General features: G+C 44.2%; 1 protein-coding gene across 7 annotated transcripts in view; it reads right to left on the bottom strand.

Moving 5' to 3' along the window:
• The window catches only part of slc25a21 (solute carrier family 25 member 21), a 760,401-nt gene that overhangs the window by 60,208 nt on the left and 676,112 nt on the right, over positions 1–24,081 (bottom strand). For 6 of the 7 annotated variants that reach the window (XM_070879098.1, XM_070879097.1, XM_070879102.1 and 3 more), the window contains one exon: positions 22,551–22,610. The exons of the other annotated variant lie outside the window; for it this stretch is intronic. In XM_070879098.1, the coding sequence (XP_070735199.1) occupies positions 22,551–22,610 (60 nt within the window). The remainder of the gene's footprint in view (positions 1–22,550; positions 22,611–24,081) is intronic. 7 annotated transcript variants of the gene reach the window in all.

The following is a 24,081-nucleotide window of genomic DNA, read 5'->3' as shown; positions in this document are numbered from 1 at the left end:
GCGCAGCGTTGCCGGCAGGAAAAAAACTAATTTAAATAGTACCCGCCCCCTCCCACGTACAAAATCGGTGCGAGTGTAGGTTCCGCCCCTCTGGGCGCCGCGCCAAACAGACAAGGAGCTGCAAAGCGCTCGAGAATAGCGCGTTTTTTTTCTGGCGCCGTTTTAGGCGCGAAAAACGGCCGCCCAGCTCGGAGGGGCGTCCGTTTTTTTATCCTGTGGAAACTTGGGCCCTATGTATCTGTGTTACCAAGGCAGTTGCCCAAGTTGCTTCAATGGTGGCCTGAACCATAGCTACTAGAAGCATTTATATGATTCTGTGAACTGAAAGTAATTAAATCTAATAGCAGTTATCAGTGACATTTATGCAAATAAGTAACTCATATGGAATATAGGTGGCTGTTAATTTATGAAACATAATTTGCACACAAAACTTTTTATTATTTACATTTTGAGCATTTTAGGCTACACTATTAATTTGAGTGCACTATTAGAAACTGTAGCTTCCCCGCTCAGGCCACAGTTAAAGTTGCAGCTGGGGACCACTGATGCCATCGGATCCCGACCTCATAGAATCAAAGAATAGTACAGCACAGAAGGAGGCCATTCGGCCCATTGAGTCTGCGTCGGTTCTTTTGAAGAGCAATCCAGTTAGTCCCACACTCCCCCTGGCTGCAGGTGCGGTGCAGAGGACTGGAGGACTGCTAATGTTAGTTAAGGGAGAAAGGGATAGACCGAGTAATTGCAGGCCAGACAGCCTAACCTCAGTGGTGGGAAAATTATTGGAAAAAATCCTGAGGGACAAGATAAATCTTCATTTGGAAAGACATGGATTAATCAAGGACAGTCTGCATGGATTTTTTAAGTGAAGGTCATGTCTGACTAATCTGATTGAATTTTTTGAGGAGGCAACCAGGAGGGTCGATGAGGGCAGTGCGTATGATGTAGTGTATATGGATTTTAGTAAAGCTTTTCATAAGATCCCACATGGCAGACAGGTCCTGGAAGTAAAAGCCCATGGGATCCAGGGAAAAGTGGCAAGTTGGATCCAAAATTGGCTCAGAGGCAGGAAGCAAAGGGTAATGGTTGATGGGTGTTTTTGTGACTGGAAGGCTATATCCAGTGGTGTTCCAAAGGGCTCAGTGCTGGGTCCCTTGCTTTTTGTGGTATATATCAATGACTTGGACTTGGATGTTGGGAGTATGATTAAGTTGTTTGAAGATGACACTAAAATAGGCTGTGTGGTTGATAATGAAGAGGAAAGCTGCGGATTGCAGGAAGTTATCAATGTACTGGTCAGGCGGGCAGAACAGTGTCAAATGGAATTCAATCCGGATAAGTGTGAGGTAATGCATTTGGGGAGGTCTAACAAGGCAAGGAAATAAACATTAAATGGTACGACACTGTAAAGTGTAGAGGAACAAAGGGACCTTGGAGTGCAGGTCCACAAATCCCTAAAGATAGCAGGCCAGGTAGATAAGGTGGTTAAGGCGGCATATGGAATACTTGCCTTTATTAGTCGAGGCTGTAATGTCTGTAAGCTTGTAATGTTGTAGCTCCACACTGTGGATGTGGACATATTGTGTACTGCAAGTGCAGGGTCAATAATAAACAGATTTCCGGAGACTTCCGAGAGAGCTGCCTCCCATGTTAGGAAGCTGTGTGTGCTGTGCTCTGTGAATATATCACATTTGGCGACGGAAGATGGGATTTTTCGGATGATTTAAAGCTTAAATTTTGTTGGTGAAGGATTCAGCCAGCCGACAAAGAGACTTTGGAAGTTTCTGCCTTTGGAAAAAGCTACAAAATTCGAGGTAAAATACAGCACACGGTGTGAACAGCTAGAGATTAAAATGGCAGGTGTATTGGGACATTTGGGAGAATATAGACACGACCGGGAAGGTTTTAAAGCGTACGTGGATCGGCTAGAAATGTATTTCATTGCAAATAACATAATCGAAGTTCCAAACAATGCAGTCCAGAACCGGGCTGTGTTGGAACATAAGAGAATGATCTTCTTATCGGAGGCAGGTCCGGCAGTATATGACACTCTTGTAAATCTGTTTGTGCCTGACGAGCCAAAGGACACAATGCTTAAAGAGATTTTAAGGAAGCTGAAGCAGCACTCGAACCCCAAACCGTTGGAAATTGCTGAAAGCTATCGTTTCGGGATTCGAAATCAAAAGGCTGATGGAAGTATCAGTGATTACATCGTAGCATTAAAAAAGCTATTGATGCACTGTAATTTTGGAGACTTTCAAAACCGAGCATTACGGGATCGTTTTGTTTGTGGGGTGAAAAATGATGCGATCAGAAGGAAGTTACTGACAACGGATGACTTGACTTTTGAGATTGCTTGTCAGACAGCGAGATCGATGGGCATGGCCGAACAATATTCCTGAGAATTAACTAATAATTACGGTCGTCAGTCAACTGAGGTAAATCACCTGCAGGTTCAAGGTAAAAGACAGTGGGGGCCCAAAGTCTCAAAAACTGGAAAGTCTAACAGAGCGTCGAAGTCATGCTATAGGTGCCTGGGCCAACACATTGCCTTCATGTATGGAAAACTTTGAGCAGAGTGTTTCTTCTGCAGGAAGACTGGGCATTTTGCGAAGGCATGCCGACTGAAGAGTAAACCAGCTTCTAAAGCTGAGTCCAGCATTCAAAGCTATGATTAGAAATCCCAAGAGACTACATAGCATGGAAGAACAACAACAGGATGAGGAGATGTTAAAGTTACGAGGTTAACGGACAACGATTCAGAAAGCATCAAAATCCACATGGATGTTGCGGGATTCAAGATACCAATGGAAATTGACACGAGTGCATCCGTGAGTGTAGTACCAGAGTCACTATATTGCGACAAATTGCGTGATTTTCAACTGGAGAAATCCAAGATAGAGCTGCGAGGCTACTTGGGAGAGAAAATTCCTGTGGTAGGTCGTATCACCATACCGGTGAAATATAAAGATCAATTTCAGAACTTGCCTCTAATAGTAGTGAAAGGAGACAAGTCTGCCTTACTAGGAAGAAATTGGTTGAGCTCACTGAAGCTGGATTGGAGTAAGATTTTCTGTGTGGAAATGAGATTTTCATCAACGGATGAGGTTATCAAGAAGTATCCAAAGGCGTTCTGTGAAATGGGCAGTCCGATCCAAGGCTTCAAGGCGAGTGTCAGGGTACAGAAGAACGCTAGATCGGTTTACTACAAGCCACGTTCCATACCATATGCACTCAAGGAGAAAGTTGAGCAAGAACTCAAAAGACTATAGACTGAGAACATTATTTGTAAGGTAGATCGATGTAATTGGACTACACCCATTGTTGTTGTACCTAAGTCCGATGGTAAGGTAAGATTTTGTGGTGATTATAAAGTAACGTAAACCAGGTTCTTGAGGGTAATGTCCCCAATACATTGCCGAATATAGAAGATTTGTTCACAACACTGACAGGTGGTCAGATCTTCTCAAAACTGGATCTTACGAATGCCTACTTACAGCTTAAACTAGATGAGGAGTCCAAGTCATGTTTGACTATAAATACTCATCTAGGCCTATATCAATTTAATAGGCTACCGTTTGGAGTGTCTTCCGCCCCTGCCATATTCCAAGGGGTGATGAAACAGATTTTGCAAGGGGTATGTTATTTGGATGACATACTAATTTCAGCACCAAATAGGCAAATTCATAATAACATATTGAATGAAGTTCTCAAATGGCTAGAGAAGTACAGAGTACGAGTGTCTGCTCGTAAGTGCGAGTTATTTAAAAACCCAGTGGAGTACTTAGGGTACAGAGTAGACCAAGATGGTTTACACCCAACCATGGAAAAATTGGATGCGATTAGAAATGCACCCACTCCCAGGAATGTCACTGAACTTTGTTCATTCTTGGGTCTTTTGAACTATTATGGGAAATTCCTACCAAATTTGGCGACAGTATTACATCCACTGAATGAACTTTTGAAAAAACAGGTCCATTGGAAGCGGTCAAAAGAATGCGATACAGCATTCAAGGAGTGTAAAAGCAAATTGGGAGAGAGCACCATGTTAGTTCACTATGACATATCTAAGGAGATTAAGCTAGCATGTGATGCCTCTCCGTATGGAGTTGGGGCAGTAATCTCTCATGTATTAAGTAGTGGGGAGGAAAGACCAATTGCTTTTGCTTCACGCATTCTCAGTGCCAGTGAGAGTAATTATGCATAAATTGAAAGGGAAGCTTTGGCATTAATTTTTGAGGTCAAGAAGTTTCACAAATATTTGTATGGTCATAAGTTTACCATCATTATGGGCCATAAGCCCCTAACAGCAATCCTCCATTCAAAGTTCCCAGTTCCAACATTAGCTGCAGCCCGAATGCAGAGATGGGCTTTGATTTTGTCAGCATATACATATGATATTGAATACAAATGATCAGCTGATCACAGTAATGCTGATGCAATGTCTAAATTGCCTTTCCCATCACAAGTGACACCCGATAGGGAAGAAGTGTTTTATTTTTCATACATTGATGAACTGTCAGTCACAGCTGAAGAGATTGGTAGAGCAACCAAACGTGACCCAGTGATGTCAAAGGTGTATGATTATATTGCAAATGGATGGCCAAACCAGGTAACAGACAAAGATACACATCCATTCTTCATTCGTAGGAATGAATTATCAGTCGATAAAGATTGTATCATGGGGTGCAAGAGTGGTTATACCAAATAAATTCAGGTCCAAATTATTAGGAGACCTCCATGACCAGCACCTGGGAATGTGCTTGACCAAGAGTTTTGCACACAGTTATTTATGGTGATAAAGAGATAGAGAATCAGAATGAAAGTCTGAGTCTGAGTCAGGAAAACAAAAAGCCTGAAGTTAGAGTGACTTCAAATGAAAATCAAGAAAATTCCGTGGAAGAAAACGTTGCTCAGGATGAGCCTCGAATGAGTTTAGATTCGACACCATGTTTGGAAGATTCTGTTCGAGAGCGAAGGTATCCTCTTCGAAACAGAAAACAAGTAGTAAAGTTAAATTTGTAAATAGGGAAAAAAAAAGTTTATATCCTGTGTTATGTATAAACATGAAAGTTATGTATGATGTTTGTTATGATGGCTTCTTCATTAAGGAGGGAGAAGTGTAATGTCTGTAAGCTTGTAATGTTTGTAGCTCCACACTGTGGATGTGGACGTATTATGTACTGCAAGTGCAGGGTTAATAATAAACAGCCCAGGCAGATTTCCGGAGACTTCTGAGAGAGCTGCCTGTCATGTTAGGAAGCTGTGTGTGCAGTGCTCTGTGAATATATCACAGAAGCATGGAATACAAGAGCAAGGAGGTTATACTTGAACTGTATAAAACACTGGTTAGGCCGCAGCTGGAGTACTGTGTGCAGTTCTGGTCACCACATTACAGGAAAGATGTGATTGCACTGGAAAGGGTGCAGAGGAGATTTACAAGAATGTTGCCTGGACTAGATAATTTTGGCTATGAGAAAAGATTGGAGATGCTGGGTCTGTTTGCTTTGGAACAGAGGAAGCTGAGGGGAGACCTGATTGAGCTGTATAAAATTATGAGGTGCGTGGATAGAGTGGATAAGGACCTGTTTCCCTTGGCAGAGGGGTCAACAAAGTGCGTGGCCATTGGAGGAGCCACAGAAGCAGGAGGATCGAGAGGCCCATAAAAAGGGCACGGCCGTCGGAGGAGCCAGCTGGTGCAGGGACAAAAAGTTTTTAAAAAATCAAAATCGAAGTGTGACGTCACAGCCAAGCGGCTAAGGGATTGGCTGGTGGAAAGGAAACCTTTGGCATTGTTGTAAGTAGCATCTGCCAGTAAATATATGTGATCTTTATTATCTAAGGAGAGTCAGTTAATTAAATCGGTTGTTTGCTGAGTAGCGGGTGGGTGTGTTGTGCTAAGGATTAGAGTTTAGTTCTACCTGATAGTTGCGAGTCTAACTAGAGGGATGGCAGGGCAGCTCACTCCCATGGATTGCGCAGCCTGTGGCATGTGGGAAATTCCGGAGGATTCGCGCAGCCGGGGCAACCATGTGTGCAGGAGGTGTCTCCAGCTGCACCAACTTGAGCTCCGTGTTTTGGAGCTTGAGCGGCAGCTGGGGTCAGTGCGGTGCATCCGTGAGACTGAGAGTAACGTGGATAGCACGTTTCTAGAGGCGGTCACCCCACAGCTTAAGAGTGTGCGGGCAGATTGGGATTGAGTGGCCCCTGGACAGAAAAGGAGGACTTGGCAGGTAGTGCAGGAGTCCCCTGATTCCATCTCACTCTCCAACCGGTACTCTGTCCTGAGTACCGGTGGGGGCGATGGTGGCTCTGGGGAGTGCAGCCAGAGCCAAGTCTACGGCACCACGGGTGGCTCAGTTGCACAGGGGGGGGAGAAAGAAGAATGGAAAAGCTATAGTGGGAGGGGATTCAATAGTCAAGGGAACAGACAGGTGTTTCTGCGGCCGCAGACGTGACCCAGGATGGTATGTTGCCTCCCTGGTGCCAGAGTCAAGGATGTCACTGAGCGGCTGCAGGGCATTCTGGGGGGAGAGGGTGAACAGCCAGAGGTCGTGGTCCACATCGGTACCAATGACATAGGTAGGATGCGGAATGAGGTCCTGCAGGCAGGGTTAGGGAGTTAGGAGAGAGGTTAAAAAGCAGGACCTCAAAAGGTAGCAATTTCCGGATTACTCCCATGCCACGAGCTAGTGAGTACAGAAATAGGAGGATAGAGCAGATGAATACATGGCTGGAGAGATGGTGTAGGCGGGAGGGTTTTAGTTTCCTGAGGCTTTGGGACCACTTCTGGGACAGGTGGGACCTGTGCAAGCCGGATGGGTTGCACCTCAACAGAGCTGGGACCAATATCCTCGCGGGGCGGGGGGTGGGGGGGAGAGGGCGGTTGCTAGTGCTGTTGGGGAGGGTTTAAACTAGCTTGGCAGGGGGATGGGAGCCTGAAAATAGATTCAGTAGGGAGGGGAGTAAAGCTGGAATTAGAAAGCAAAAATAAAGAAAGTGAGTTTGAAGGAGCGAGGAAACAAGCAGGAAAAAAGGGTAAAAAAAAACAAACTTAAAGGCACTTTGTCTAAATGCATGTAAAAAAAAATAGATGAGTTGACGGCACAAATTGAGACAAATGGATATGATCTGATAGCCATTACAGAGACGTGGTTGCAAGGTGACCAGGACTGGGAATTAAATATTCAAGAGTACTTGACAATCCGGAAGGACAGACAGAAAGGAAAAGGAGGTGGGGTAGCTCTATTGATAAAGGATGGAATCACTGCAATAGTAAGAAACAATATTGGCTCAAATGATAATCGTGTTGAAACAGTTTGGGGAGAGATAAGGAACAATAAGGGGGAAAAGTCACTGGTGGGCATAGTCTATAGGCCCCCGAACAGTCGCAACTCTGTTGGTCGGAGCATAAACCAGGAAATAGTGGGGCTTGTAAAAAGGGAACAGCAATAATCATGGGTGATTTTAACCTACATATTGATTGGACAAATCAAATTGGTCCGAGTAACCTTGAGGAAGTGTTCATAGAGTGCATAAGGGACGGGTTCCTTGAGCAGTATGTAACGGAACCAACCAGGGGGCAGGCTATCTTCGATCTGGTCCTGTGTAATGAAACAGGATCAATAAACAGTCTCCTGGTAAAGGATCACTTCGGAATGAGTGATCATAGCATGATTGAATTTCAAATCCAGATGGAGGGTGAGAAAGTTGGATCTCTAACCAGCATACTCTGCTTAAATAAAGGAGACTATGAAGGTATGAGGGCAGAGCTGGGTAAAGTGGACTGGGAAAATAGATTAAAGTGTAGGATGGTTGATGAACAGTGGTGTACATTTAAGGAGATATTTCACAACTCTCAAGAAAAATATATTCCTGTGAGGAGGAAAGGGTGTAAGAGAAAAAAGATAGCCATCCATGGCTAATTAAGGAAATTAAGGATGGTATCCAATTAAAAACAAGGGTATACATAGTGGCCAAAACTAGTGGGAGGACAGAAGACTGGGAAGCTTTTAAAAGCCAGCAAAGAACGACTAAAAAATGATTAAGGAAGGGAAGATAGACTATGACAGTAAACTAGCACAAAATATAAAAACAGATAGCAAGAGTTTCAATCGGTATATAAAAAGGAAAAGAGTAGTTAAAGTAAATGTTAGTCCCTTAGAGGACAACACCGGGGAATTAGTAATGGGGACCATGGAGATTGCAGAAACTCTGAACAAATATTTTGTATCAGTCTTTACAGTAGAGGACACTAACAATATTCCAACAGTGGATAGCCAAGGGGTTATAGGAGAGGGGGGGGGGGGGAGGAACTTAACACAATCACAATCACTAAGGAGGTGGTACTCAGTAAGATAATGGGACTAAAGGCAGATAACTCCCCTGGACCTGATGGCTTGCATCCTAGGGTCTTAAGAGAAGTAGCGACAGGGATTGTGGTTGCATTGGTTGTAATTTACATAAATTCCCTGGATTCTGGGGAGGTCCCAGCAGTTTGGACAACTGCAAATGTGACACCCCTATTTAAAAAAGGAGGCAGACAAAAAGCAGGAAACTATAGACCAGTTAGCCTAACATCTGTGGTTGGGAAAATGTTGAAGTCCATTATTAAAGAAGCAGTCGCAGGACATTTGGAAAAGCAAAATTCAGTCAGGCAGAGTCCGCATGGATTTATGAAGGTGAAGTCATGTTTGACAAATTTGCTGGCGTTCTTCGAGGATGTAACAAACAGGTTGGATAAAGGGGAACAAGTGGATGTGGTGTATTTGGACTTCCAGAGGCATTTGACAAGGTGCTACATAAAAGGTTACTGCGCAAGATAAAAGTTCATGGGGTTGGGGGTAATATATTAGCATGGATAGAGGATTGGCTAACTAACAGAAAAGAGAGAGTCAGGATAAATGGTTCATTCTCTGGTTGGCAACCAGTAACTAATGGGGTGCTGCAGGGATCAGTGCTGGGACCCCAACTATTTTCAATCTATATTAACGAATTGGAAGGGACTGAGTGTAACGTTGCCAAGATTGCTGATGATACAAAGATGGGAGGAAAAGCAATGTGTGAGGAGGACACAAAAAATATGCAAAAGGACATAGACAGGCTAAGTGAATGGGCAAAAATTTGGCAGATGGAGTATAATGTTGGAAAGTGTGAGGTCATGCACTTTGGCAGAAAAAAATCAAAGAGCAAGTTATTATTTAAATGGAGAAAGATTGCAAAGTGCCGCAGTACAGCGGGACCTGGGGGTACTTGTGCATGAAACGCAAAAGGATAGTATACAGATACAGCAAGTGATCAGGAAGGCCAATGGTATCTTGGCCTTTATTGCAAAGGGGATAGAGTATAAAAGCAGAGAAGTCTTGCTACAGCTATATAAGGTATTGGTGAGGCCACACCTGAAATACTGCGTGCAGTTTTGGTTTCCATATTTACGAAAGGATATACTTGCTTTGGAGGCAGTTCAGAGAAGGTTCACTAGGTTGATTGTGGGGATGAGGGGCTTGACTTATGAGGAAAGGTTGAGTAGATTGGACCTCTACTTATTGGAATTCAGAAGAATGAGAGGTGATCTTATCGAAATGTATAAGATTATGAGGGGGCTTGACAAGGTGGATGCAGAGAGGATGTTTCCACTGATAGGGGAGACTAGTGTTAGGTATGTAATAATTCGATAGACTGAATATTGTAAACTAACACAGATACAAAACTGGCTCTGCTTTATTAGGGCCCAAAGTGATTACATTACATAATGGATTGCATTTTATACCTGGGCTGCACACACGTGCGTACAGCCCAATGACCTCCGACAGTCGTGTCACTTGGTGGCTAGTAACCCCAAGCATACATACATGACAATATCCCCCTTGAAGATATTAGTAACAGTCTTTTTACAAATTGAGACGGTCTGGGACTTTCAGCTCCCGAGTTGATCATCTCAGTTCAATTCCAGCCTTGGACGAGCGTTCTGAGTCTGTTATGACAGGAGGCTGGGTAGCTGATCTAATGGGAGCGACAATGACCATGTTAGGGATTGAAAGTCCAGACTGACTGACGACAGCGGAGTCCTCTGATGACTGCGGGGTAGGTTGGTTGGTCACTGATTGTGTCTTCCTCAGACTGTTCCGGTTCATCCGTGTGCCGCAGCTTTTTCTGATCAACATGTTTCCTGCATGTTTGCCCATTCTTGAGCTTGATGATAAACACTCTGTTACCCTCCTTGGCCGTTACAGTACCGGCGATCCACTTGGGACCTTGATCATAATTTAGTACATACACAGGATCGTTAACAGAAATGTTGCGTGGCACAGCAGAGCAATCATGATACCACTGCTGACTTTGACGTCTGTATTCAACATGATCGTTCAAGTCAGGGTGAACGAGAGAGAGCTTGGTCTTGAAACCTCTCTTCATCAATAGTTCAGCAGGGGAGTCCCCAATAAACGTGTGGAGTCTTGTCCTGTAACTAAGCAATATGCATGACAAGCGAGTCTGCAGTGAACCTGGAGTTACACATTTCATACTCTGTTTGATGGTTTGGACAGCACACTCTGCTTGACCATTAGATGCGGGTTTGAATGGTGCTGACCTCACATGTTTGATACCATTGAGTTTCATGAACTCATGAAACTCCAGACTAGTGAAGCAAGATCGGTTGTCGCTTACAACGATGTCGGGCAGACCATGTGTCGCAAATATGACATGAAGGCTCTCAATGGTAGCTGTGGATGTACTGGATGACATAATTATACACTCTATCCACTTGGAATATGCATCCATCACAACTAAAAGCATCTTTCCCGGGAAGGGTACCTGCAAAGTCCGTGTGGATCCTGGACCATGGATTAGATGGCCACGACCACAGACTCAGCGGCGATTCTGCTGGTGCTTTGCTGAGTTGCATGTAAGTGTTGCATTGATGCACACATGATTCCAGATCAGAGTCAATTCCACGCCACCATACATGAGACCTGGCAATGGCTTTCATCATGGCAATACCGGGATGAGTGCTATGTAGATTATGTACAAATTTCTCTCTGCCTTTCTTAGGCATAACAACACGATTACCCCTCAGTAAACAATCTGACTAAATGGATAGTTCATCTTTGCAACGGTTGTAAGGTTTGGTCTCATCACCAATTTGCTTGGGTATGGCAGACCAATCACCACTAACGACACAACGTTTCACAACCGATAAATATCAGGTTCTGGCTGGTCCCGGTCTTAACTTGTTGAGCCGTGACAGGGGTTCCTTCACTTTCAAAAGCATCCATAACTAACAGTAGGTCTGCAGGTTGTGGCGTCTCCATCTCTGGTGTGGGCTGTCATGTATGTAATTTTAGGATCATTAGCCACTAGATGACGTCAGTGTTGGAGGCCACTGGGCTGCACGCGTGCAGCCCAAGTACAAAAGGCCAGCCATTTTGTATATTCGTCACTTTGGGCCTTAATAAAGCAGAGCCAAGATCATACCTCTTGGAGTTAAACAGTACTCAGTCGAACAGTTATTGCATACACAATATTTGGCGAAGAGGCAACAAGATTTGCATGCAAAAATGAGCACAATTGGATTGTTGGAGCGATTTGTGAAAGGAGAAGATTGGGCAGACATTGTGAGCCATTTGAGCCAGTTCTTCGTGGCTAACAAAATAGAGGAGGTCGGCAACGCAGATTGGCATGGGGCGGAGTTCCTCACGGCTTGCGATCCAAAAGTTTATGGTCTGATTAAGAATCTACTCCTGCCTGTGAGTCCAACAGAGAAGACGTATGAAGAATTGTGTACACTGGTAGAGGACCACCTTAAGCCAGACGAAGGTATCATCATCTCGAAATATAGATTTTACACGCACGTTCGCTCAGAGGGCCAGAATGTGGCGGAATTTGTTGCCGACCTGAGATGTCTAGTGGGACCGTGTAATTTGGGGGCTGTGTTGGCAGACATGCTGCGGGACTTCTTTGTAATCGGCATCAGCCATCACAATCGCTCAGTCATGCATGACGACGGATAGAAGTCTAAAGCAGATATCAGTGAAAAATCAAAACTCGGCAAGTACTGTAAATATGACTGATTTGGCGATCGGCAGAGCGGCACATGGCTGTGTACGCGAAACCTGTGGCTGCCCAAAGTCTACCAGCAGGAATGCATCCGATTTCTCTGTGCTGGCGTTGTGGAGGAAATCACCGGCACCAGCATTGCCAATTTAAGCAATATAGTTGCAAAGGCTGTCTGAAAGTGGGGCATCTCCAACGCAAGTGTCTGCAGATGAGCAAGCGTGCTGCGACACACCACGTGGAGCATGATGGTCAGACTAGCGTGGATCCAGATACGCAATCCGAGATACCAGAGGAGGAAGTGTATGGACTGTACTAGTTTCTAACGAAGAGCAAATCGATAATGATCAATGTGAAATTTAATGGGGTGCTGGTATCAATGGAACTGGATAATGAGCCAGAGGGCATTCGACAAGCTGTGGGATACTAAGGCTGTGAGGCCCAGGCTGAATCCAGTCAATGCCAAGTTGTGCACTACACCAAAGAACTCTTAACGGTGATTGGCAGTGCCACAACTAAAGTGTCGTATGACGGTGCAGTTTACGAGTTACCGCTATGGATTGTCCCAGGCAATGGCCCAATGCTGTTCGCCAGGAACTGGCTTGAAAAAATCAGATGCGATTGGAACGACATCAACGCGTCGTCGTCGGAGAAAGATACATATGCCCAAAAACTGAGCAAGTTCCCCTCGCTGTTCGAGCCAGGCATTGGCAACTTCACAAGAGCAAAGGTGCAGCTCCACATGGACTCGGATGCAAGACCCGTCCATCATAAAGCTCGGGTAGTTCCGTATATGATGAGGGAGAAGGTCGAAATCGCACTGGACAGACTCCTGCATGAAGGGATCATATCACTGGTTAAATTTAATGAATGGGCCAGCCCCATTGTTCTTGTGTTGAAAAGTGATGCACAGTCAGAATCTGTGGAGACGACAAGACTACGAGCAACAGGGTTTCGAAACAGGATCAGTACCCGTTACCGAAGGCTGCTGTCTTTTTTTTCCACCATACCAGCAGGGAAGTTGTTCACCAAACTGGACTTGACGTCGGCCTACATGACACAAGAGCTGGTCAAGACGTCGAAGAGTCTTACGTGCATTAACATGCATAAAGGACTGTTTATTTATCACAGACGCTCTTTTGGAATTCGCTCGGCTGCAGCAATATTTCAGAGGAACATGGAGAGTCTATTGAAGTCCGTTCCCAGAACCGTCATGTGCCAAAATGACATCCTGATCACAGGTCATGACTCCAAGGAACATCTGAACGACCTGGAAGAGGTTTTACATTGTCTGGACAAAGTGGGACTCAGACTGAAACGCTTGAAGTGCGTCTTCATGGCACCAGAGGTCAAATTCCTGGAGAGGAAAATTGTTGCTGACGGCATCAGGTCCACGGACGCGAAAACCCAAGGCCATCAAGAATGCACCCAAGCCGCAGAATGTGACGGAGCTGCATTCGTTCCTGGGTCTCCTCAACTACTTCGGTAACTTCCTACCTAAATTGAGCACCTTGTTAGAACCACTGCACATGCTGCTAAGAAAAGGAGACAACTAGGTGTGGGGTGCGTCTCAAGACAGAGCTTTTGAGAAAGCCACTAATCTGCTTTGCTCTAACAAGCTGCTGGTACATTATGACCCATGTAAATGTTTAGTATTGGCCTGTGATGCTTCAACATATGGAATTGGTTGTGTACTCCAACAAGCTAATGAGTTGGGTAAACGTCAACCTGTCATGTATCTCACACTACTGTACATAACTGTATCTTACCATGCTATACATGACTGTAACTAGATATGACCTGTAACCACAAGCATACCTTACCACCAGGGGTGCACTTGCAGAAAACACTGCATACTTGTTCCACACAGGTATATAAAGGCAGGTCTCAGGCAAGTGTGGCATTACAGAGCTGGGAAATAAAGGTGCAGGTCCTGAGTGACCTTGACTTCAGCATGTGCCTCGTGTAAGTCTGTACTGCAGGGTCAGGACTTTACACAACCAGTTGCATAGGCTTCAAAAGGTTTGTCTAAAGCGGAAAGAGCCGACAGCATGGTAGAGAAAGAAGCACTAGCCTGTGTGTGTGGGGTTAAAAAAATGCATCAGTACCTGTTTGGTCTTCGGTTTGAACTGGAGACAGATCACAAGCCGCTCAATTTCACTGTTCTCTGAAAACAAAGGTATCAATACCAATGCTTCATCCCGCATCCAGAGGTGGGCATTGACATTATCCACTTGTGAATATGTCATTCACCACAGACGTGGCACCGAGAATTATGCCGATGCTTTGAGCCGTCTGTCGTTGCCCACACCGGAGGTGGAAATGCCACAACGGGCGGACTTATTGTTCGTTATGGATGCTTTTGAGAGTGAAGGAACCCCTGTCACGGCTCAACAAGTTAAGACCTGGATCAGCCAGGACCCAATTTTAATCGGTGGTGAAGAGAAGCAAATGTGTGCGGAGACCAAACCTTACATTCATCGCAAAGACGAACTGTCTATTCAGTCAGATTGTATACTGTGGGGCAATTGTGTTGTTATGCCCAAGAAAGGGAGAGAGAAATTTGTACGTGAGCTACATAGCACACATCCCGGCATTGTAATGATGAAAGCCATCGCCAGGTCTCATGTATGGTGGCCAGGAATTGACTCTGAGCTGGAATCATATGTGCATCAGTGCAACACTTGCATGCAGCTCAGCAAAGCACCAGCGGAATCGCCGCTGAGTCAGTGGTCGTGGCCGTCGAAACCATGGTCCAGGATCCACATAGACTTTGCAAGTTCCTTCCTGGGGAAGATGTTTTTAGTTGTGGTGGATGCATATTTGAAGTGGATAGAGTGTATAACCATGTCATCCTGCACATCCACAGCTACCATTGAAAATATCAGTGCCATGTTCGCGACACATGGTCTGCCTGACATTGTTGTTAGCGACAACGGATCGTGCTTCGCCAGTTAGGAGTTTCAAGAGTTCATGAAACTCAATGGTATCAAACATGTAAGGTCAGCACCGTTCAAACCTGCATCCAATGGGCAAGCAGAATGTGCTGTCCAAATCATAAAGCAGAGTATGAAGCGAGTAACCCAAGGGTCACTACAGTCTCGCCTGTCATGCATACAGCTTAGTTACAGGACAGGACCACACACGCTTACCGGGGTCTCGCCTACAGAACTAATGATGAAGAGACATCTTAAGACCAAACTATCTCTTAAGGATGTCATAGCAGCGCATTTGGAAAGAGGTGACATGATAGGTCCAAGTCAGCATGGATTTGTGAAAGGGAAATCATGCTTGACAAATCTTCTGGAATTTTTTGAGGATGTTTCCAGTGGAGTGGACAAGGGAGAACCAGTTGATGTGGTATATTCGGACTTTCAGAAAGCTTTCGACAAGGTCCCACACAAGAGATTAATGTGAAAAGTTAATGCACATGGGATCGGGGGTAGTGTGCTGACATGGATTGAGAACTGGTTGTCAGACAGGAAGCAAAGAGTAGGAGTAAATGGGGACTTTTCAGAATGGCAGGCAGTGACTAGTGGGGTACCGCAAGGTTCTGTGCTGGGGCCCCAGCTGTTTACACTGTACATTAATGATTTAGACGAGGGGATTAAATGTAGTATCTCCAAATTTGCAGATGACATTAAGTTGGGTGGCAGTGTGAGCTGCGAGGAGGATGCTATGAGGCTGCAGAGCGACTTGGATAGGTTAGGTGAATGGGCAAATGCATGGCAGATGAAGTATAATGTGGATAAATGTGAGGTTATCCACTTTGGTGGTAAAAACAGAGAGACAGACTATTATCTGAATGGTGACAGATTAGGAAAAGGGGAGGTGCAACGAGACCTGGGTGTCATGGTACATCAGTCATTGAAGGTTGGCATGCAGGTGCAGCAGGCGGTTAAGAAAGCAAATGGCATGTCGGCCTTCATAGCGAGGGGATTTGAGTACAGGGGCAGGGAGGTGTTGCTACAGTTGTACAGAGCCTTGGTGAGGCCACACCTGGAGTATTGTGTACAGTTTTGGTCTCCTAACCTGAGGAAGGACATTATTGCTATTGAGGGAGTGCAGCGAAGGTTCACCAGACTGATTCCCGGGATGGCGGGACTGACATATCAAGAAAGACTGGATCAACTGGGCTTGTATTCACTGGAGTTCAGAAGAATGAGAGGGGATCTCACAGAAACGTTTAAAATTCTGATGGGTTTAGACAGGTTAGATGCAGGAAGAATGTTCCTAATGTTGGGGAAGTCCAGAACCAGGGGTCACAGTCTAAGGATAAGGGGCAAGCCATTTAGGACTGAGATGAGGAGAAACTTCTTCACCCAGAGAATGGTGAACCTGTGGAATTCTCTACCCCAGAAAGTTGTTGAGGCCAATTCACTAAATATATTCAAAAAGGAGTTAGATGAAGTCCTTACTACTCTGGGGGATCAAGGAGTATGGCGAGAAAGCAGGAATGGGGTACTGAAGTTGCATGTTCAGCCATGATCATATTGAATGGTGGTGCAGGCTAGAAGGGCCGAATGGCCTACTCCTGCACCTATTTTCTATGTTTCTATGTACACCCTGACTTGAATAATCATGTTGAATATAGAAGACAAAGTCAGCAAGAGTATCACAATCGCGCAGCTGTATTACGCGAAATTTCTGTAAATGATCCTGTATATGTTTTGAATTATGCTCAGGGTCCCAAGTGGATCGCTGGTACTGTCCTGGCCAAGGAGGGCAACAGAGTATTTATTGTCAAGCTCAAAAATGGGCAAACATGCAGGAAACATATGGATCAGACAAAGCTGCGGCATACCGACGAACCGGAACAGTCGGAGGAAGAGTCAATCGACGACCAACCAACCTACCCCCAGTCATCAGAGAACTCAGTGGTCATCAGTGAATTGGGACTTTCAATCCCTGACATGGCCATTGCCACTCCCACCAGGTCAGCCACCCAGCCACCAGTCACAACAGACTCTGAACACTCACCAAGGCTGGAGTTGAACTGAGACAGTCAACCCGGGAGTGTAAAACACCGGCCTGTCTCAAATTGTAAAAGACTGTGTTAATATCTCAGAGAGGGGTATTGTCATTTATGTACTTTTGGGATCACTAGCCACTCGATGATGTCACTGTTGGAGGCCATTGGGCTGCACCCACGTGTATGCAGCCAAAGTATAAAAGGCCTGCCATTTTGTATATTAGTCACTTTGGGCCTTAATAAAGCAGAGCCAAGGTCATACCTCTTGAGTTAAACAGTACTCAGTCTAACAGTTATTGCATACACAACATGGGCAATGGCAGACGGCTCAGTGCATCGGCACAATTCTCGGTGCCAGGTCTATGGCGAATGACATAATCATAGACAGATAATGTCAGCGGCCACCTCTGGATGTGGGACGATACCTTGGTATTGATATCTTTGTTTTCCGAAAACAATGAAATGAGTGGCTTATGATCTGTTTCCAGTTCAAACTGAAGACCAAACAAGTACTGATGCATCTTTTTAACCTCATACACACAGGCTAATGCTTCTTTTTCTACCATGCTGTAGGCTCTTTCCGCCTTTGACAAACTTTCAGAAGCATACGCAACAGAATGTAGTTTACCCAACTCATTTGCATGTTGGAGCATGCAACCAACTCCATATGACGAAGCATCACAGGCCAATACTAGACATTTGCATGGATCATAATGTACCAGCAGCTTGTTAGAGCAAAGCAGATTAATAGCTTTCTCAAAAGCTCTATCTTGAAACACACCCCAAACCCAGCTGTCGCCCTTTCTTAGCAGCATGTGCAGTGGCTCTAATAAAGTGCTCAATCTAGGTAGGAAATTACCGAAGTAATTGAGTAGAGCAAGGAGCGAACGCAGCTCCGTCATATTCTGAGGCTTGGGTGCATTTTTGATGGCCTTGGTTCGAGTCCATGGGCCTGATGCAGTCAGCAGAAATTTTCCTCCCCAGGAATTCGACTTCTGGTGCCATGAAGACGCACTTCGAACGTTTCAATCCGAGTCCCACTTTGTCCAGACGATGTAGAACCTCTTCCAGGTTGTTCAGATGTTCGGCGGTGACACGACCTGTGACCAGGATGTCATCTTGGAACACGACAGTTCTAGCGACGGACTTCAGTAGACTCTCCATGTTCCTCTGAAATATGGCTGCAGCCGAGCAAATTCCGAAAGGTCACCTGTTGTAGATAAACAGATCTTTATGAGTGTTGATGCACATAAGTTTCTTCGACGTTTCGACCAGCTCCTGTGTTATGTAGGCCGACGCAGATCCAGTTTAGTGAATGACTTCCCCCCCGGCTAGCGTTGCAAACAGGTCATCAGCCTTTGGTAACGGGTATTGATCCTATTTCAAATCTCGGTTGATCAAAACCTTGTAGTCTCCACTAATCCTGACAGTACCATCACTCTTCAACACAGGAACAATGGTGCTGGCCCATTCGTTAAATTCGACCGGTGATATGACCCCTTCATGCTGGAGTCTGTCCAGTTTGATTTCGACCTTCTCCCTCATCATATATGGAACTGCCTGAGCTTTATGATGGATGGGTCTTGCACCTTGGCTCCCGTGAAATTGCCAATGCCTGGTTCAAACAGCGAAGAGAACTTGCTCAGCACTTGAGCACATGGAGTATCATCCTCTGACGACAATGCTTTGATATCATTCAAATTCTTTTTTCTAGCCAATTCCTGCCAAACAGCGTTGGACCATTGCCTGGAATAATCCATAACGGTAAATCATGAACCGCACCATCATACGACATCTTGATTACTGCACTGCCAATCACCGTTATGAGTTCTTTAGTGTACGTACGCAGCTTGGCAATGACTGGACTCAGCTTAGGCCTCACAGCCATAGTATCCCACAGCTTGTCGAATGTTCGCTGGCTCATTATTGATTGACTCGCAACCATGTCCAATTCTATCGGTACCGGCACACCGTTAAGTTTCACATGAATCATTATCAATTGGCTCTTTATTAGGAACGAATACATTCCATACACTTCCTCCTCTAGTATCTCGGATTGCATATCCGGATCCGCGCTATACTGGTCATCATTCCTCCACGTGGTGTGTCGCAGCACGCTTGCTCAGTTGTGGACACGTGCGCTGGAGATGCTCCCGTCTCAAACAGCCTTTACAAATGTACTGTTTAAACCGACACTGATGAGGCCGATGATTGCTCCCACAATGCCAACACAGTGAAATCGGATTCATTCCCGTTGGCGGACTTTGAGCAGCCACAGGTTTCGCATACGCAGTCAAGTAGGCCCTGCCGTATGCAGCTCTGCCAAACAACGATACAATCTTCTTTACAGTATTTGTCGAGTTCCGATTTTCCGATGATATCTGCTTTAAGTATTTGTCCGTCGTCATGCATGCCTGGGCAATCATGATGGCCTTGCTCAAGTCCAACGTTTCCGCCGCCAGTAGCTTACGCAGGATCACTTCGTGGTTGCTTGGGCTGCCCATTTAAAACAGAGATGAGGAGAAATTTCTTCTCTCAGAGGGTTGTAAATCTGTGGAATTCACTGCCTCAGAGAGCTGTGGAAGCTGGGACATTGAATAAATTTAAGACAGAAATAGACAGTTTCTTAAAGGATAAGAGGTATTGGGGAGTGGGTGGGGAAGTGGAGCTGAGTCCATGATCAGATCAGCCATGATCTTATTGAATGGCAGAGCAGGCTTAAGGGGCCGTATGGCTTACTCCTGTTCCTATTTCTTATGTTCTTATATTCTTATGTAACAACCAGGGGACATAGATTTAAAGTAATTGGGGGGAGGCTTAGAGGAGATATGAGGGGAAATTTCTTTACCCAGACGGTAGTGGGGGTCTGGTAGAGGCAGAAACCCTCACCACATTTAAAATGGATGTGCACTTAAAGTGTCGTAACCTACAGGGGTACGAACCAAGAGCTGGAAAGTGGGATTCGGCTGGATAGTTCTTGCTCAGCCGGCATGGACATGATGGGCTGAAATGGCCTCCTTCCGTGCTGTAAATTTCTATGATTCTATGATTCTTTCCCATATCCCCGTAATGGGACACTATTTCTCCATATTTAATCTATCTAAATCCTTCTTGATTTGAAACACTTCGATCAAATCTTCTCTTAGCCTTCCCTGCTATTCATATACACACCATCAACCACACTACCATCATCAACATTCTATGTTACTTCATCAAAGAACTCGATCAAGTTAAAATAAGATCCCACCAGCTTCCGGTCCTTAACGCCTGCTCGAGAGCTTGAGCAGGTTAAAATTGAAGGCAGGGGGGTGGTTCCGTGCGGGACATCAGGGAGTAAATTACCTGGCCAATTTTATCTGTCTGCCTGCCTGCCAAGTTTCCACTTGGTGGGTAAGGTGAAAATCACCCCCAATGTTTCAGTGAAACCTAAGTAGCCAAATTATCTGCTAATTCACTCTAACCCCAACTGTAATTAATTTACAAGACTTCAACAGAAAAGAAAGAGCAAAAAAAAAATAGGGAATATGATAAAAGAGGTGTTACAATACAAAACTTCATGGAAACTCATGTAGTGACAAGACACCTAAATGAAGACTCCCATAGCAGTCAGCAAATTAAATAAGTTCATGATGGTTGTGAAGCATACAGATACAGAATCTCAAACGTAGTGATAAAAGAGAAAGAAAAGCATGACAGAGAGGCAGTAGGGATGGACTATCTGCACCCCACCATTATGCCACCATCTGCAGGCCCTGGCAAACCTACCTGGCAATGACCATAAGGAACTGCCTCTGCAGGCTCCAGGTTAACACAGAGCTAGTTGAAGATCTATGCAGCTAACCAGCATCATAAGGTCAGTGTTACCAGTGTCATTCATTGTCGCCTCCTTCCTCAACCGTTTTTGCCTTTGGCCACTTCCAAAATATTAGGTTTGTCCTCAGTATCAAACAATGTGCTGCCCACCCATGAATCCAACACATGACTGATGCATTATCCAGTATGGCCAGCACTTTAATTATCTTTCTCACTCAAAACAACAACTGTATGATATGGCTGCCCAATATCAGGAAACAATCTGTGGTATATATAATTCGGCCATTGTTCGGATAAATAGTAGAGTTGGGTAGTCTTACCATGGCAGCTTCCTTAGGGTGCGCCATCTTCCATATCTGGCTGCTACATCTAGACAGGCATGCTGCACTACTGTCCATTAGAGAAGGTGCCCTTGAGTGGAAAACAAGCCAGCCCTTCTCATAGCCACTGCAGGCAGCAGGAGCACCATCACTTTCCCTCATCATCAAACAGGGGGTTTGGGAATTGCGCAATTTCATCACTTTGCCGAAGATCCCATTTCCTGCCTCCATGTCTATCTGTCCTTCTCTTGGTTTCTGTCAACGATATCGTTTGCCCCATACAGGCACTGAAAGGGTTGAAAAATAGTTGTGGCCTCTGGAAAGTTTCCGCCAATTTATTCCCCATATATGCCCACATCCGCTTAAATTATGGCTGGTGCCCGCTAAAGGCAATTACTCCCCCTCCCCCACCCTTTTTAAAGTGAACTCTCAACACTAGGATCAATAACAGGAAGATATGTATCAATGCTTCAAAAGGTTAGACCATATCAAAATATTTTAGTTTCTTGCATTACTTCAAGTGACACTGGCAATAAAGGATATAGTACAGCTAGCTTAGTTTGATTTATATCTCATCCACTATATAGTTAATGCAAAGGTGGCTTGTAATGTGAACATAGCAGTACAGATATATCAACTGGGCAATTCTATCTGAAGGAATGAAAATTAGATTTAAAATGCAAGATTTGTAATATCATGAATTCATCATTTACACATAACTTTTAAAAGTTCCTGGGGCAACATGCCCTTGGACTCCGGTAACTTTGTGAGGCCCCTCCAGATTGTTATGATTCATGCCCTGGGTGTTCACAAAATAGAACCTTTTCCTGAAAGCCTGCATAAAAGCCTGGTGATTGACTCGTCAGCAACAACCTTAACACAAAATAAGTTGACTTTGTGCCACGACTTAGCTGCTGAGCCGGTTTTCCCATAAAGTTCATCCTTACCTAACTCTGTTCAGCACCTAAATACACACCCACAGGTAAACAGGAAGATGAAAGCGGGAATGCAAGAAACAAAAGGCACTAATCCCTGTGCTGACTGACAGCTCATAAGTAAACTTACAGCGAGTTAAACTTAACACACAACATTTTTATTAGACTATTATGGAACTTAATAGTACACAATGATTTGGTTGACCATAAAATAACTTAAATAACATTAAAAATGTCTTTAATTGAAGTCTTTAGAAGGGAAATGACATTTAACTAACACTAACAAAGGAATTTAAATGAAACCATGTGCTGTGTCAAAGAACCATTTATTGTTGAACGCTGTAACAATAAATTGTTCACATTTGTATCAACATCTTTAGGAAAGTACCTATTAATAACATGTTTATCACCACCTTAACTGGATGTATTACTAATAGAAGGTACTGTAATTTGTGTACTTACCGCACTAGAAGGCAGTGAAGCATAACCTAATATCTTCTTGTATTGCTCAAAAGTCAAAAACTGGAAACCAAACCATAAGGATAGAACCATCAGTTCGAAGAATTTAACAGAGATAACCAAGTCTGTTTACCTCTTTAACAACTGTACCACTGTGCTGCTTGACTCTTTTTCAGTCAAAGACTGAAATGAGAAGTAAACATATTAAAAATGCACTGAATGAAAAACCTCTAAGAAAAAATGTCAAGTACTTCACATAATGCCACATTTTCAAAATAAAAATCCAACATATGGTTCAGATATAAAATGCAGCTGTGTGTTCTTTAGTTATACAATGAAAAGCATTAAAAAAATCAATCACATAGACAGGAACCTGAAGAAAATAAACAAGAGGTGAATGCGAGTTTTAATCTAAAAAGGAAGCAATTGCTAAAGTGTCAATATTTATTAGCCACTTTCTAGTAAACAGAATGCAATTGAGCCACTTTTTCAATTAATATATTTTAAAAAGAAACTGTTCAACTTAAAAGAGATCTATTTACATCCTTGACCAACTAGTGATATTCAGATTGTCAGGCATAAAGGCACTTTAGACATTTAACATAAAAACATAAGCCCCAAGTTTTCCACCCATAGACACTGAATGGGCAGAAAGTCCAGCTCATGAATTCCAGAGTGAGAAAAAGACATTTGCCCCTCAAGCTCTTTTATTCTATCAAGGCTCTTTTCTCTCTTTCCTCCCATCCCCTCCATCCTTTCCACACCAGTAGTGCTTTTCATATATCTGTATGCCTCAATTCCTCTCAACAGAATGATTCAGCAGCCTTTTAAAGATGTCAATTGACCTTGAATCGTTAATAACGGGACTAGCTTGAAGAAGTAGATGGATTCGCAGGCTGATTAATAGCCTGCCAGAGGTTGTGATGTGATTGCTTCTTCTATTACTCATCTCACAGAGCTCATCCGAATTTTATTAGCGAATCACCATTTTTCGTAGTAAAAAAAGCCATTGGCATATGCAACAGAATGGGATCCCATAAGGTAGTGTGCTAGCACTGATGCTATTCAATATGTATCCCAATGACCAATTCACCCATCCTGATACTAGAAAATTCCTATATGCAGATGATCTTTTTGTGACAGCTCAAAGCTGGACTTTTGATCGGATCAAATAAACCCTGAGCAACAACCTAGCTGGCCTGACACAATACTATACCGAGAGTGTCTATTGACACCACTGTATCAGCCAATCAGTTGGAGGTGGGGTGGGACTTACGGCAGGACTGACTGTAAACAGTCCATTTTACAGAAAACTTAGGGCCAATCCAGTTAAGACACAGTCTGCGCACTCCACCTTAAGAATAGAAAAGCCAAACAGGAATTATATATTGAGTGGTATGGGAAAATACTTCATCATTGTTTCAACCCGGTCTACCTTGGTGTGATAGTGGATCGCACTTTTGACTTACAATGAACACAACAAGGCCAAAGCGAAAGTTGAAGCTAGCAATAACATCCTACAAATTCTAACTAA

The sequence above is a fragment of the Pristiophorus japonicus genome, chromosome 4, assembly GCF_044704955.1.
Source record: "Pristiophorus japonicus isolate sPriJap1 chromosome 4, sPriJap1.hap1, whole genome shotgun sequence".
Taxonomy (NCBI): Eukaryota; Metazoa; Chordata; class Chondrichthyes; family Pristiophoridae; genus Pristiophorus; species Pristiophorus japonicus.
The sequence above is the reverse complement of the archived record's forward strand: the minus strand, read 5'-3'. Positions and strand labels throughout refer to the sequence as shown.